This window comes from Crocuta crocuta, unplaced genomic scaffold (assembly GCF_008692635.1).
Source record: "Crocuta crocuta isolate KB4526 unplaced genomic scaffold, BGI_CrCroc_1.0 scaffold44, whole genome shotgun sequence".
Classification (NCBI taxonomy): domain Eukaryota; kingdom Metazoa; phylum Chordata; class Mammalia; order Carnivora; family Hyaenidae; genus Crocuta; species Crocuta crocuta.
The window spans coordinates 2,788,883-2,805,690 of NW_027530179.1; the positions used below are offsets into that span (position 1 = coordinate 2,788,883).

A 16,808-nucleotide genomic window follows, 5' to 3' on the forward strand; every position below is an offset into this window, starting at 1 on the left:
GTTTGGTAAAACTAACACATAGAAATTCCACATTAACTTGTTGCATAGATCACAGCTGATGCTCCTGTTTCCTATTGAAAATAGCACATTCACGATAAAAATACTGGGGAGAGGGGTTTGCAGTGCCTTTTAAATATGATAGGCCTAAAAGTATTTTGTAATATTTTTTATGTTTATTTATTTATGTGTTTAGAGACACAGAGCATGAGCAGAGAGGGGCAGAGAGAGAGGGAGACACAGAGCTGTCAGCACAGAGCCCGACGCAGGGCTCAAACCCACGAACTGTGAGATCATGACCTGAGCCAAAGTTGGACGCTTAACCGACTGGGCCACCAGGCACCCCCAAGCCTAAAAGTATTTTAATATTAGAATCCCTGTTCCTCATCTTACTGAAATATAAAGGGCTGTCCATTTAAGCCAAAGTTCAGTGCTCAGCACCCAGCATGGCTCTCTCTCTAGGGTCCTGCTGGAAATGTTGTTAGCACTGGCCTTGATAAGCCATCATCCATTCTTAAAATTCAGAGCAGATTAATACCAGATGCCTTTGTTTTCCCTCCTGGCTTGAGAACTCATTGAAGGGTAGATAAGAATACGACAGATGAGATGAATAGTGCCAGCTTTGTTCCTGATGAAATACTGAGGCTGAGAATGTGGCCGAGGTAAGCACCGGCTCAGGCTTCCTAACACCGAACTCAAGGACCCAGAGCTGAACCCGCTGTGCTTGCCACAGACCGGCCCACACAGGGCTGGGTCTCCTCCAGGGGCCTTGGCACTTGGCCCAGAGCAGAGAAGGTCACAGGACCTTTGTGAGCAGGAGCAGCCCACAGGAAACAGTGGAGAGGGTGAGCTGAGCAGGGGCAGATCTTTTCCCCAGAGTTGCCACTCTACTTCCACTGGAGGGGAGCGAGAGAGCGACCACAGAAAGAGGTCCCTAGTGGCTCGCGAATGGAGCTTCGTCCCTGAGGAAGGAAGGACAGGCACTAGGGTGGCATCCAGTCTGATGTAGCACCTGGACAGAGAAAAGAAGGTAGAACACAAGCAATTAATTTCGAGTCCCTTGCAGCAGCTTAGCTCGCTTCTGAACAAAAAGAGCGTGTATGACCAGTGGCATCGATTGCAACTGTCGCAACAGGGAGGCCTTGAAACAACATCACTTACTTTGCTCACACATCTGCTGCTTAGATGGGGCTGGGGGGGACAGCTCATCTCTGCCTCATGCAGTGTTGCTGAGCAGCTCAGCCCGGGACCAGCAAACCAGCTCTCAAGATGGTGTGCTCACAGTGCTGGCAAGCCCGGGTGGCTGTCGGCTGAAAGCTCAGCCAGGCTCTGGGCCAGGGCCCCTGGTTCCTCTCCACGGGAGCCTCTTCATGGGCTGCCTTACAACGTGGAGGCGAGGGTCCAGGAATGAGCATCCTGACAGAGCAAGGTGGCAGTGCATGGCGTTCTTGTGACCTAACTCAGGATTCACGCCGGTGACTTCTACCACAGGATACTAGTCAAGGCAGTCATCAGGGCCTGTCCAGGGGCGCCTGGGTGGCTCGGTCACTTAAGCATCCGACTTCAGCTCACGTCATGATCTCGAGGTCCATGTGTTCGAGCCCCACGTTGGGCTCTGTGCTGACAGCTCAGAGCCTGGAGCCTGCTTCAGATTCTGAGTCTCTCTCTCTCTCTCTCTCTCTCTTTCTTTCTGCCCCTCCCCCGCTCACACTCTGCTCTCTCTGTCTCTCAGAAATGAGTAAACATTTAAAAACATTTTTTTTTAAATAAAGACCTGTCCAGGTTTGAGGGGCAGGACCACAGTGGGAACAGTCCTCCGTGAGTGAGTGGCAAGGTTCTTGAAGAGTAATGTTAGCAAGAAATGATGACCATCTTTGCCAAACACAGTCAGTCTGCTATGACACTAGCCTGCCTATTGAGAATTTGCCTGTAACATGAAAGATAATAGAGGCGCCCTGGTAGCTCAGTCATTTAACCATCCAACATCTCAGGTCATGATCTTGGGGTTTGTGAGTTCAAGCCCCACATCAGGCTCTGTGCTGACAGCTCAGAGCCTGGAGTCTGCTTCAGATTCTATGTCTCCCTCTCTCTCTGCCCCTCCCCTGCTCATGCTCTGTCTCTCCCTGTCAATAATAAATAAACGGTAAAAAAATTTTTTTAAATATGAAAGCTAATAAAATTAAATCCAGAAGGAAACAAAGATTTTTTCCCCCAGACACCAAGCTACCATAAGAGATGTAAACCAAATCCCTTTATTATGTATAGTACCTTTCTTTTTATAGTGATCAAGTGTTATCATTTGAGGAGATTCATTGTCAAGGAGACCATGCCTGGAATAACTAGCAATTGGCCAGAACAAAGAGGCAAGATGCAGAAGGAATAACTAGTTCCTTTTTAGCTAGAAAACAAATAGTCACTAAACTGTAAGTTGCCTTAAAGATATATTAGAAGTGAAAGTTAGGGGGTGTCTGGGTGGCTCACTTGGTTACGTTTCCAACTTTGACTCAGATCATGATCTCACAGCTCGTGCGTTCGAGCCCCACATCGGGCTCTCAGCTTTCAGCACAGAGCCTGCTTCAGATCCTCTGTTCCCCTCTCTCTCTGCCCCTCTCTCACTTGTGAATGCGCATGCATACTCTCTCTCAAAATAGACATTTAAAAAAAATTTTTTTTAAATTTATTTCTAGGAGAGAGAGAGAGAGAGAGACAGCTTGAGCAGGGGAGGGTCAGAGAGAGAGGGAGGCACAGAATCTGAAATAGGCTCCAGGCTCTGAGCTGGCAGTCAGCACAGAGCCCGACACGGGGCTCGAACCCATGAACCGCAAGATCATGACCTAAGCGAAAGTCGGACGCTTAACCGACTAAGCCACCCAGGCACCCCTAAAAAAAAATGTTTAAGTGAAAGTTAAACGCAGCTCCTTTCCATAGTGTCTCTTGTCACATGTGAGCACAGATAGCACTAGAGAGTGAGTGTGAGCACATTCTTTGAGGTCAGACAGGCCTGAGTTTGAATCCCTGCTCTGCTATTTACTTCCTCTGTGATCTCCGTTTCCTCCTGCATAAACTAGACAGGACAACGCCCACAGTACAGAGCTGTTGTCATAGTTAAATATCCAGCTTACATGAGGACTTAGAGCTGCATCTGGCATTTAGTGCAGTAAACAGTTGTATTTAAAGCAAGTGGTGAGTTTCCATGATACCTCCCTGTCCTAGCCCTGCAGGCACACTGAAAATGGGGTAAATACCCACCCTTACTTGGTTTTCAGCTCAGCTGAAAAGCTAAAACTTACACATGTTAAACAACAGGAGACAGATTCATGTGTGAGTGCGTACTGGACATTGCACACACGTGTCTTAAACAGCCAAGGTTGGGGCCTTTCATCAACCAGTAATATATTTATCGACCTTTACATACACCTGAAGTCACAGCCGTCACCACGGCTACCACTTCAACATCACCAGGTGAAACAACAAACGTATAATGGAAACGGTGATAGAATTAGGCATTATACACAAGTGATTCGCACCATCTCAGAAAGAAAACCGAGATCGCCTTTATAAAGCAACTTAAGATGTTTCTTCTTATGGGAACACAAGTGCGGCAAAAGGTGGGGAGAGAGGAACAAAGAGAGAAACTTACCAGTGGGGGAGGGGGAGTGGTAAAGAGAACAAGAATCATTTAATTTTGAGGGTCAGAATTTATGACACCCTCCCCCTTCATGTGACTCGGCAGGTCACCATCCACTGTTTCCAACAGTGACTCAGCTTAGTAAAAGCTCTTGGCAGTTATTCATCTGTGGTAGGACTAGCTTGGTTCATCATATTGAAAACAGTGAATTATTTTGTGCAGTCGCACTGACCACAGCATCACCTTAAATAATTATGTCATGCGTGTCAGGAGGGCTTTAAAGCATCTGAGAAATATTTCTTTATTTCGTAGCTTGTGGTGTGATGGTTATTCCGATTTTGCGGATGAGGAAAACTGAGGCATATATTACATCTCTGGGTGTCACATCACTGGCCCATAATGAGGTGGTGCCCCCAAATGTTGCTTTAGGAGGCTTATTCTGCCAGCGGATGTTAGTTCCCGTGGTGGGGTAACCTGCTGAGAGCACCTGGGTGAGAAGTGGTGAGCTGTGGGCGCAGGCATTGTAGGCAGGCAGTAGGGAGGGAGCCACGGAGAAATGTTCCAGAGCAGTATTGAATAATGCTCTGTGGTGGCTTAACTGCCATGGATGAAGGCAGAGAAGCTCCCAGGATGACCAGCTCTACAGATTTGACACCTATAGACAGAACCTCCCGGAGAAATGTGAGAGCCGGAGGGGACACGTAGATTGACAGGGAACATAAATAATTCTACGGTGGATATGTGAGTGTGGAGAAGAATAGGAGACTTTTGCAGAGGCGTCCGTAAGGCCAGACAGATGCAGGTGTCTGAGGACATAGCATCTCATAGAGATGGAAAGTGGGAGCCCAGGATGTTCCAGTGAGAGAATCTTTCAGAGACAAATGGCAGCCATGGGAGGAATAGAGCGAACCCTAGTCTCACGCCTGCTAAACCCTGCAGTCTTTTGAAAGCCTCAGGGACGGGGGGTTTTATCTCCTTGGCAGAGCTCAGTTAAGGACTTGTGCAAGGAGGCACCCACGTCCCAGGAGGGTTTCCCTTTCCTGCCATCTCGAGAGTTTTCTCACCAGAAATCTGAACGGTGTCAGCTCTGCTCTAATATATGTAAACATAGCGCTGCACCATCTCCCTGCCCTTAACACATCGCTTTACACTGATTTTTAGACACTGCGCATAGTTGCACAGATGATTTTAGAGAGAATTCAAGAAAGGACCAACTCCTGGCCCATAAACCAGAGGGGGCAGCATGATGGAGAACTTCCAGGGGTACTTGGCCCTGCAGTCACCAATGCACGTCTCTGTGAGTGTGCCAGAATGATGTCCCCACATCTCCCGGGCCCCCGCTCACACAGGATGCGACCTTCTCCCTCCTGAGAACAGGAGGCAGCCCGGGGCACCTCCACGTCCTCTGGAGTTGGCAGGAATCGGGACCTTGTCATCCACTCGGAAAAAGCAGCAACAGAATTTGGCATTTATTTGGAACAGCGGCCACAGCTATGTCACTTCCAAAGGCCTGAATGACAATTAAACTTTTGGCCACGTGCTGGAGGATTTTGCATGTGCTGGTTGGGAAATCATTTCAACATGGGTAGGTGGGAAACCCCGTGCGATGTACTTTCTGGAAGCTTCTGGTTCTGGCCTCCTTTCTGCTCACGGGGGAAAGAACACTTTGAATACAGAACTCAGGATGGGAAGTGTGACGGGTGATCCTCTGCTTGTCCTTCCAAAAAAATACTGTGGCCGTGTTCAGTGTGGTGTGGCTGGACAGGGCCACCCTGTGTGGCCAGGGCCCCATGGGCTCCTTGTCCCGCACGCGGCCCCATTGGTCACCATGCGGGGCGACAGCATTGACGTCAGCCCTCGCGGCAGAGGCATTAGCTGAAGCCCAAAGGGAGAGAGAAGCCAAAAAAAGAAAAATTCAATCCAGCAACACCTAAGCCATTTCTTTTTTATTCTGTGGGCTCTTAGCAGCTGTTAAGCTTTGCTGGATTTTGATAGTAAGAAAGTTTCCAAAAATAGAACAGTGAAATGTCAGAGTTAATGGGATCACAGCAATAGTCTCTCTACTACCAAGCAGTCTGACTTTGTTAGCTCGACGTGTATGACATAAAGTTGCCCTGCACGGAGCATCGCCCGGGCCTTCCTGCCCCATCCTGAGTGTGCCCCCCGCACACGTGGCCTGAAAGGAAAGCGCTCTTGGTGGAATTGGTGAACACATCGCAACTGGAGGTATCTTTACAGGAGTGTTCTTTATGCAAGCCTGGGCAAACAAATGGCTTATTTAAAAGGCTAGCTTCATTGTATACTTTTTACTACAATATGAATATAAATATAGGGGCGCCTGGGTGGCTCCATCGGGTAAGCGTCTGACTTCGGCTCAGGTCATGATCTCCCGGTCCGTGGGTTCGAGCCCCACGTCTGGCTCTGTGCTGACAGCTCAGAGCCTGGAGGGCAACGGGCTGGCCTCCAACAGCCACTGGTGTCTCTCGTAGAAGTGCCACTCCTCCAAACCTGAGAACCTGGAAGAAATCCTGGATGCAAAAAAAAGAACCGCCTTAACTGCATACTCGGGTCTTTCTCTGTCTCTTGTTGGACAGAATTGCAAAGCATCCCCAAAGGAGCACAGGCATTTCGGAAAGCTTGGATACAGTGAGCTCCTCACCGTTCACTGTGGCACTCGGAGGGGTTTGCTGTGCCCCCCAGGAAACAAAGATGAGAAGGAAGACCACAGATTAATTCGAGCTGCTAGTTGGGGGGGGAGGGGGGCGCTGCCAAGCTGCTGAGTCCATGCTGCTTACCCATTATGTTTCCCAGCGTCCCTCTCCCTGCACCGTTACCACTTCTAGTGAAAAATTAGCATGCAGGAGGGAGGGAGGAGGTGTGCTAGGTGTGTGCCCGTGCCCTGGCAGAACCACAGCCTCCAGGCTGCCACATGAACCCCTGTAACAGAGGCTGCCCTGCAACCCCACGATGCACGGGGGGGACAGAGAGGGTGCTGGGTACCAAAGGAGGTGTGAGACGTCATGCAGTCAGAATTGGCAGGGTTGCATCCTCATACTAGTAAACTGTTTGTTTTTTTAAGTTTATTTATTTATTTTGAGAGAGACAGAGATAGCGCAAGTGGGGGAGGGGCAGAGAGAGAGAAACCTAAGCAAGCTCCGTGCTGCCATCGCAGAGCCTGGTGTGGGACTCAAACCTACAAAGCCCGGACACCATAACCTGAGTGGAGATCAGGAGTCGGATGCCCGGGCCACCCAGGCACCCCGAGGGCCACCCTGTTTTTAACAGGCACTGCCACTAACTTGTCAGGAGTTTGGGAAGCGCTGCTCCAAGATGCCACCCACCGGGTCGGCCCACCCCTGGCCCAGCGCCCCTCCAGCAATGTTCCCGCTAGAGCTGGTTTCATGTTGGTTCCTCTCCTCAGCACGTGCTTCTTCTACCTGGAGATGTTGCTTAAAATGACACAATAAAGGAGAATGGAACGCAGTTAAGCCAGCTGGACATGGCATTGCTGTGTACACCACAGCCGTCAGTATAGCATAATGGCTTCAGAGTGGATTACCATGTGGTCGCGTGAGTGCTAACTCTCCATTCCGCTGTCCACCAGGGAAACAAAGGGGAGTGGAGGGGCCGGGCAAGTATCTCTTTCCTGGTTCTGCCCCTGTTCTTGTCTCTGTCCCCTCGCGATTCCACACCCGTCCACATCTGCTCACTTCCGCCAGGGAATTCACACTGGCTGACACCATTCTCTCTCCCCACAACTTCACCAAATCTAGATTTTAAATGATAGAGCTTTTAGGAGCCCTATTTCTTTCTTTCTTTTTTTTTTTTTTTTAATGTTTTATTTATTTTTGAGAGAGAGAGAGAGACAGCATGAGCAGGGCAGGGTCAGAGAGAGAGGGAGACACAGAATCCGAAGACAGGCTCCAGGCTCTGAGCTGTCAGCACAGAGCCCGATGCAGGGCTTGACCCATGAACCATGAGATCATGACCTGAGCTAAAGCCAGACACTTAGCCGACTGAGCCACCTAGGTGCCCCTATGAGCCCTATTTCTATGGCTCTGGCTAGTTCTGTCCCTCTTGGGTACTGCTGAAAACCGGGGAAATCCTATTGCTGAAAGGCTCCATTTTTGTGAACTATTCCTCGCCCTCACCCAGGAAAGCCTTTGCTCTCCACACCAGGATGTCAAGGGTGGTCCACAAAGACTTCTCTGAGTCTTAACAGAAAGAGAACACCCTTGGCAGCATGAGGCTAGACTAGTTTGCCCAGGCTGCCACAAAACCACAAACTGAGGTGCTTAAAAAAAGTGTATGGGGGCACCTGGGTGACTCAGTTGGTTAAGCTTCCTACTTTGGGTCCGGTCATGATCTCGCAGCTGGCTCAAGTTCGAGCCCCATGTCGGGCTCTCTGCTGTCAGTGTGGAGCCCTCTTCAGATCCTCTCTCTGTCCTCTCTCTCTCTTTAAAAAATGAATAAATGTTTTTAAAAAATGTATTGACTCAAGTTCTGGAGTTACAAGTTCAAGACCAAGGTGTCAGCAGGGCCTCACGCCCTCTGACGGTGCTGGGGAAGGATCTGCTCCAGGCGCCTCTCCCAGCTCCTGGTAGCTCCCGGGCTGTGGGCAGAACATCCTCACCGCATGTGTCCTAATGTCCCCTTTCATAAGGACACCAATCATACTGGGTTAGAGATCCGCCCTAATGGCCTCTCCAAGGACCCTCTAAGATCATAGTCACAGGTACTGGGGTTGAAGACTTAGACGTCTTTGCGGACGGACATAATTCCCCCCATAACAACAGCTGACTCTGAACGTTCACATCCTTCCAGCATCACTGAGATGAGCTTTGCACCTGTTACACTGAGAGCGCTCCCCACCCCTTTATGTCAGTGCCCAGAATTTAAACCTGTGCCTTGTAGGCATTTGCTGTTGTCACCACGGCTGCTCACCAGGCTGTTGGCGGCAGCACATACGCGGTACCCCGGCCCCGGAGCTGACTGTCCTTGCTCCAGTCGTCCACAAGGGACACTTCGGCTACAGATTGGGGATGACGGGCAAGGCTCCTGGACTGGGTGGTGTCTGCCTCTCTTCCTGGAGGGAGGGCAGGTTTTAGGGAACTCGCAAAGAGAGGGGAGCCTAGGCCAGAGAAAAGTAGCTGCTTCGGTAGTGAGTATACAAAATTGAGCAAACCTTTTCTAAAATTTTAAAGAGAAAGGAAGCGAGTTTTGTTTGAGCCCAAGTTAGGAGAGCTGCCTAGAATACCCAGGCTTTACAAAGAAGAGAGGGCTCCGGGGAAGGAACATTTGGGGTGGGGTTATATGTGCTTTGTACAGGAAGAGTTACAAATCATCACAACAAAGGACATTCCAGACAGGTACAGACTTTATCTAATGTTTTTAGTCTTTGCATGGTTGTAATCTTTATGGAAACAAGGGAGGATTTTTTGTTTTTCTTATGTTTGGAATGCTCCTTTTTGGTTTTGGGGTTTTGTTTTTAATTTTTTTAAGTTTATTTATTTATTTTGAGAGAGAGAGAGAGCACAGCTGGAGAGGGACAGAGAGAAGGAGAGACAGAATCTCAAGCAGGCTCCACACCATGAGGGTAGAGCCCAGTGTAAGGCTTGAACTCACAAACTGTGAGATCCTGACCTGAGCCGAGATCAAGAGCCAGACACTTAACCGACTGCACCACTCAGGTGCCCCTGTTGTTTGTTGTTGTTTAATGAACCTGACTTAAGGCAAGTTCTCAGAGCAGAAATACAGCTCATGCTTTAAAGGGTTTGCTGAGTCATGTCGACCTTAGTAAACGTTAAAATACAGCTGCCCTGGGAGCCCAGGGGCAGAGCCCACAAACATGAAAGTTGAATATTTCCTTTATCAGTAGGTATGAGCATGTGGCTGTTTGTTTTTAGATTTTTCCCCCGTTGTGAAGGCTGGGAAGTGAAGGGTGGGATGTCAGGAGACGACGAAGAGGAGTATGTCAACAGTTAAGCTGAGAACTTAGAAGCATACAGATGGAGACCCTCTGGAGGGCTTCTGGTTGTCATTTAGACCTATGGCAATCGTCACCTTGACTGGGCAGCCTTTCATTGTTACTTTCTCCTTACAGTTTGGTACCACGGTCCTTCACATATATTGCCTCACTAGTGCTTACCAAGTATCTTCTGATACTTGCTGTGTCTGCATGTGGCCGCAGGTCTGTACTCCTGTGCCTATAGCTTTTATCACCAGCAATAGGCTAGACCATGGGGAATGCTCAGTAAATACCTCCCGAGGTAAAACAGTAACAGGAAGCCAGTCGGCTTACAGCGATCTGACTATAAGATGAGCCAGTCAAGAAGGACAGACTCTTAGAACTTGAAAGGACCTTGACGGTCATCTAACCCCATCACCCAGGAACCACCACGAATCCCAGACCAGTGGTGATCCTGCCTTATTCCATCCTGGGGCAGCTCTTGCTATAAGAAGTATGGAGGAGACCTTAGAGACTGTCCTGTCCAGAAGGTGAACAGGTGAAGCTATTGGCCCGAGGTCACTCAGCAATTAGCAACAATGATGGGAAATAGAAACTGAGAACTAGCTACCAGACCCACTCAGTCACCACCCCCGTCCTGTGGGTTGTAGTTATGACCATGTGGAAGTTCACAGGTGCAAATGCCAAGGCTACCAGAGGGCGAGTGACCTGTTCAGGGTTGTCTGGTTCACAGGTGGTAGAACAGGGACACAGTGGCAGAATGCTGTCACTCCATTTTCCAATGCCCCCGCTATCCTTCAAGAAGATCCAGGTTTCCTGAGACACTGTGAAACTTTCTTCTTACTTCCAGAACAAAACTTGCCAAAGAATCTTCTTTGAGCTCCCTTCTCCTTTATCACCTCCATTTTTCTTGCTTTTCAGGAGAGAAGTATGAGCTCCATGCAGGGACTGAGTCCACCCCGAGTGTCGTTGTGCACGTGTGTGACAGTGACATAGAGGAAGAAGAGGATCCAAAGACTTCCCCAAAGCCAAAAATCATCCAAACCCGGCGTCCCGGCCTGCCACCCTCCGTGTCCAACTGAGCTCACCGCTCCGCCTCAGCGATCGTATCTGTCTCCTCTTTATCATGCTTCTTCTTCCTCTGTTGTTTGTTCATCGGAAAAAAAAAATAATTGCCTTTCAATCCCTGGGTGTTTGGTTGTTTGAGATTCCTTCCTTGTAATCAAGCCTCTCGGACAAAAGGGCTAGGAAAAGGTGATATGTTTCCTGATCATATCATACCCATCAAGCATAATCCATTATTTAGAAGGTTCTAGAAAAAAAAAGTAGTATTTTCTTATTAAAGAATCAGCACAGCCTATATCTTCATTCTCTTGTGTTGCTCCAAGCCCATTCTCTCCTGTCGATCCAAGCCAGAGACATCAGTAACAAATAGCACCTGTGTTGTTTGTGATCTGTTTCAGTCCTGACGTGTGTGCGTTGTTTCTTCCTGGCCACTTAAGTAGGACCATAAGTAAACTTGACTTTGACTGCATGAGATATCCCTGTCTGGTCTCACTCAGTCCTCCGCATCCTGACATTCCCAGGACATGCATGATCACCAGCATTTATTTTCATGATTCGAGGATATACTATAACTCACAGACTGTCAGCATCCAGCCGTGTCCTATTTAGAATTAGAAAAGTTATTAGCATCATCCAGCTCAAAAAGTCTGGGTATATCCACTATTTTGAGTCCGTACTTCATAGCTCTGTTAAAATTCCTGGAGGCAGCACTGAGCTTGGCCCCAAAGATACTCCTCAGTAGATTTTGAACACCACTTCCATATAGAACTTTCCCGGCCTCACTGGGGAGGCTTGTCCAGGGTGATAGAGACCGATTTCAGACAAACCTATTTATTACAAAAGTTTCATGGTGTCTGAATGATTGTTTTTTCCTCTTTGTATATTTGTACAAATGTTTCAGCTGTGCTTTTAAAATCTGGATGTTTTTTATTTAGTGATTGTTCAGCCATTAGCTGCTTAAAAACATGATATGTGCATTGCTTATGAATGCATTCATATACTAGTACAGATAATCTGATAATATTACACTCTATTATGGAGAATGCTGAATTTCGAAAGGGCACACAACTTCTCATGCCAATATATAAATGATTAGCCAACATCTTTGCTATCGAGAACACTTGTTTTTAAATAAAGTGAGGATGCAAGTGTCCATTGTAGACCATTTGGATGAAGCTAAACCGCCTAAACGAACGTAGCAGCCACTGAGCATCTGAAAAAGGAAGGATAACAGATACATGTATACCAAGCCTACTTGTGCAACGGCCATGTTGCTCAAAAACATTTGTTTTCGTCACATGTGAGATTTCTATTTCTGTAGCCCGAAGTGCATTACAGAAGATACACCTGTAAAACCATTACCTTCTGCTATATGTGCAAGGCCTCATCTATCTACTCCTGTACATTTTATGAATCACTTTAGATGCAAATGCCAGTTACAATGGAGTGGGAAAATGCTTTCATTACCCAAGCCTCAGAGAAACACACAAGAACAAGAACATAGCCAACTTATGGAAGGATTGTTGTGGTTTTTGACTAAGGTGTATGTAAGTTTCATCAGGAACTAAAAACAGACTGATCACTCAGAAATTAAAGTCCGTTCTACTGTGAATATAGCAATATCGTACTGGACACAGTACAGGTGAAACTGAGGACAGCGTTGCTTGTAAAACCCTGAGTTTCCGTAAGAAAAAGGAAGGCTCCTTTTAAAAATAAAATCTGAGGAGTGTATAATAAGCAAATGCTTTGACTTTCCTTTGCTGTGGAGGTTTTTGGTTTTTCCTTAACAAATGGAAGATTAGACTTAGGAGTGGGGAAATGCTGCCCTCTAGTGGAAGAAATATTTTCTGAGCTCCTGAGACGCGGAGAGCTGCCGCAGTCAGTCGGCCATTTTGTCCTGAATCTCATTTAGTCTTCTGAGCGTCAGTTGACTTTTTAAACTATTCAGAATTTTCAGAATGCAAGTTCTGAGGCAATCTGGATGAGAAAAATATTTGGAACTAATTTTTTTAAGTGTTTTAAAGCAGATACCATCAGTCATTTCCAGCCAAATTTAGTGAAAGTTAAAATGACCATTCTTGTGTTAACACAAAATAAAAACACAGCGGAGTGTATGACCTAACTGGTTAGTCTTGGTGACATTTATTGAAAATTTTCAATGTTAATCTGTCTCAGATCAAGTACTTCTTTCATTAGGTTGGGTTCGGGGAGGGGGGAAGAGGGACTTTTCCCAGAAGAAAAGAAACGGGAAGGACTCCTGGACGGGTTTCAGCAGAGCCTCCTGCGCTCTGAAAGTAGGAATTGCCTCAGCACTTCCATGACGCACATTATGCAAACCTCTTTAACACTATTTTAAGTTTGAAAAGTTTAAATATGGAGGGGAAGGGGAGATTTCCACCAACTGAATCATTTGTGCACGTGTATAGCTCAAAGAGCTTAGACTTCAAATATACCTGGTGAATGACTCCTTGTCCGTGTAGTATAATTTCTGTGTTGTCTGTCTTACCTATTTTTGAGTGGTAATCGTGGAAGAGTGCAATTCAGCCTATAATAGTCTTTCTAAAAAGTTAATAACTGATGAGATGAACTCCTCTGAGCTCTTACTGAAAGGAGCAGAGGGGGTAGCTGGTTGGCAACCATCTCCTGAAGGAACGGGGATTTGAGCAAGGCATGAAGGGATGGGTTGGGCTCTCATAAGGGGAACTATCTTACTGTCATGCCTCATCCATCTTGGTCTAAAAGGTCATTTCAAATGTGCCACCGGCCCTGTTAAAACATCTCTCCCACACTGTTCTTTACTTTAAAACACTATAGGAAACCCAAAGTAGGAAAAATTTCATTACATAGAACACAAAGCACACTATCATAAAATAAAAGATGGGTACATGGTATGTCATTAAAATTAAGAGAGTCTGTTTCTCAAATTACACCATTAGGAGAGTTAACTGGAAAGTCTCAGACTGGGGTAAGGTATTTGCAACACATAGAGTTTTTATTTGACTTAGAACTAAAACATGAGAAGAACTCCTACAAATCAATAACAAAAAGACAATTTGTCTTTTCAAAATGGTCAAAACACTTAAATAGGTACTCCATATACACAGGCAACTCAATGCACACACACACATACTCGCAATACCCATATGGCTCATAAACATTAAAAAAGTATTGGCATCATTTCTCATCAGAGAAACACAAATCAAAGCCTCCAGGGGGGATACCACACACCCATCCAAATGGCCAAAATTAAACATAAGGCAGCATGAAGCACTGGTGACGATATGGAGAGGGTGGACTAAACTGGTACCGCCACCTGGGAACAACGTTTGAAGGCCAAACATATGCCTCTCTGGAAGCAATTCCACTCCGAGGCTCCAGGACATACAAGCAGCAGATATGAGTTCTCACGTCTACCAAAATGCTTGTACAGTAATGTCCTCCAGGAGCATTGCTTATAATGGCCATTAACTGGCTACAACCTAAAATGTCCTTCAACTGTAGAATGAATAATAAGCCATAGTACACTCACACAAAATAAATTTATAAAGCAATAAAAACACATTCCTGGGCTATATAACAACACAGATATATCTCAAAATCACACCTTTTTAATGTTTGTTTATTTTGAAAGAGACACTGTGAGTGGGGAAGGAGGAGAGAGAGAGAGAGAGAGAGGGAGAGAGAATCCCAAGCAGGCTCTTTGCTGTCAGCAAGGAGTCCAATGTGGGGCTTGTGCTTAGGAACGGAGAGATGATGACCTGAGCCGAAATCAAGAGTCAGATGCTTAACCAGCTGAGCCACCTAGGTCCCCTCAAAACCACACTTTTGAGCAAAGAGATAGACATGAAAGAATATATGATACATGACTCCATTTATGGGGTTAAGAAACAGTCAAAACTGACCTATAGAGATAGACATTATAGTAGTGGTTACCTTTTGGAGGGTATTGAATGAGGGGGGATATACGCCCAGCCTTAGGAAGCTATGTAAGCATTCCATCTAGACCTCCTTGGATGTATACATATGTAAAACTCATTTCAAATGTGCACAAATATACTGTATGTAACTTATACCTCAACTGAGAACAGGAGGAAGGAACCACTGCTTGCAAAAAGGGTTTGGAATGTCTTCATCCTAAAAACACACCTCATTCCTCTGATGCCTGTGAGATGCTCCCACAAATACATAGCACTCTTTTAAACTCTATAAATAAGTATTTTATAAAATAGAAAACAAAGAACCTAAGCACTGGGGGAGGCCCTGTTCATTCAGGTGACAAATATTTACCAAGGCACTACTGTGTGCCTGACACTGGAAACAGCAGTGAACACGGTAGATGTTGTCCCTGCCATTTCAGGAAGGCGGGCTCGTGTGGGCAAGTGATGGTAAGCACAGAAATGAGCAAATAAAGAATTACAAGTTCTGGTAGGCGAGCACAGTGAGGAAAAGCAGGAGCACATTATAAAGACTCAAAGTGGAAGATGGCAGTTAGGGACAGCCTCTCCGAAGAGGTGACCTTGAAGCTGAACTGAAGAAAAATGTGCCATCAAAGGGCTAGAAGAGCATTCTAGGCAGCAGGGTGAAGGCCATGGATTTGGAAAGTCCTTCTAATGTTGGTAAGGTGTCATCAGCACAGCGGAGTACAGGATGCGGTAAGCGAGCCCTCAATGCAGGGGCAGGAGGGGGAAGGGAACGGGGCCTGGGCTCTGTGGAACTTGGCAGGCCAAGCTAGGGGGCTTGGGATTCATTTTAAGCACAAGAGAGGGGTTTTCAGCAAGGGGGTATGTGCCTGAATTCATCTTGTGAGATGAGAGAAGCTTCCTAACGCAAAGCAACAGCCCTCAACGTCCAGATACTCGAGTGTGAAGACTTGACCCCCTAGAACCGAATTTAGGCTTGAAAAGATGGCTTTGAATAGCTAGCTGTGTTCATCATCACCACAACCTTATCTGCCACGTAAACCCTCAGCACCCGACATCAGCACGCAGTCTCTTTCATGGTTCTAGCAAAGTTTTGTGTGGTTTTTTTTTTTTTCCTGTCCCTACCCAAGTCATTTAGAAGGGCTTGGTGCATGAAAGGGGGAGCAAAGCAAGTGATCAAGAATGATAAGTCAGTGTTTCAGGAAAACATTCATTTAGCTGCTGGTACAGAGTGTCCCTGCCAGAAGTCACCATGCAGAGCGTCACTGAGCTCTTGGCAGGCTCTCCCCTCAAATTTACGCAATCTGAGAAAAGGGGAAAATTTCAAGCAAAAGTTCTCTGTCAAACTCATTCATCTGCTCCTTTCAAAGATAGTCTGGGGAGATGTTATTGGAGCTGATTCAGGAGCTTTTTATGTTTCCAAAAGGAAGCCATATCCAAGGTTAACTGTGTGTGTGTGCGTGTGTGTGCCCAAGCGCATTTGATATAAGTTGGAAATAGAAAACCCAGAATAGGCTGAAATGGTTGAAATACTTTGTGCTGACAATTTTTATGCATGATACCTCCCTGGCTCTTTTGCACTATTTTCCATTCTCACTCAATTGAGTTGGAAACCTCTTAGGGCTGGGCAGGAATGTGGGGCCTCCTTGATAAGTTGCAATCATTAGCAACATCGTTATTATTTCCCAAACAGATTCTACATCTGCCCACAAGGTCATTTTTTCTTTTTTTTTTTTTTTAAGTTTTTAATGTTCTTTTTAATTATTTATTTCTGAGAGAGAGAGAGAGAGCCACAGCGTGAGCAGGGGAGGGTCAGAGAGAGAGAGAGAATCTGAAGCAGGCTCAGAGCTCTGAGCTAGCTGTTAGCACAGAGCCCAATGCGGGGCTTGAACCCACGAACTGTGAGATCATGACCGGAGCTGAAGTCGGACGCTTAACCCACTGAGCCACCCAGGTGCCCCCTAGGTCATTTTTTCTTAAAGCAACATTCTAGCTGGTTTCACAGTGCTGCCAAGCGGAGCACCGGACAATCCACGCAATGTGCTGTAGTGAGTGGGTGCAGTGGTCTGAGTCCCCGCTCCCCCTTCAGAGGGGAGTCACCTGTGCCCCTGGATGCTGGCGCGTTGGTGGCTCGCGACCCTCCACTGAGTGGCCAGGCGTTGCACTCAGCTGGAACAGAATCCTCCCCCACGGCCCCACCCCCTGCCCCAGGACGGTTTGTATACAGTGA

The 16,808-nt window shown here is 46.8% G+C and overlaps 1 protein-coding gene across 2 annotated transcripts in view; it reads left to right on the forward strand.

The window, feature by feature from the left end:
* The window catches only part of RCAN2 (regulator of calcineurin 2), a 222,029-nt gene extending 208,907 nt beyond the window's left edge, over positions 1-13,122 (forward strand). For both annotated transcript variants that reach the window (XM_077764843.1, XM_077764845.1), the window contains exon 4: positions 10,515-13,122. In XM_077764843.1, coding sequence (XP_077620969.1) covers positions 10,515-10,675 — 161 coding nt within the window. In that variant the 3' untranslated portion in view covers positions 10,676-13,122. The remainder of the gene's footprint in view (positions 1-10,514) is intronic.
* Positions 13,123-16,808: the final 3,686 nt, after the last annotated feature.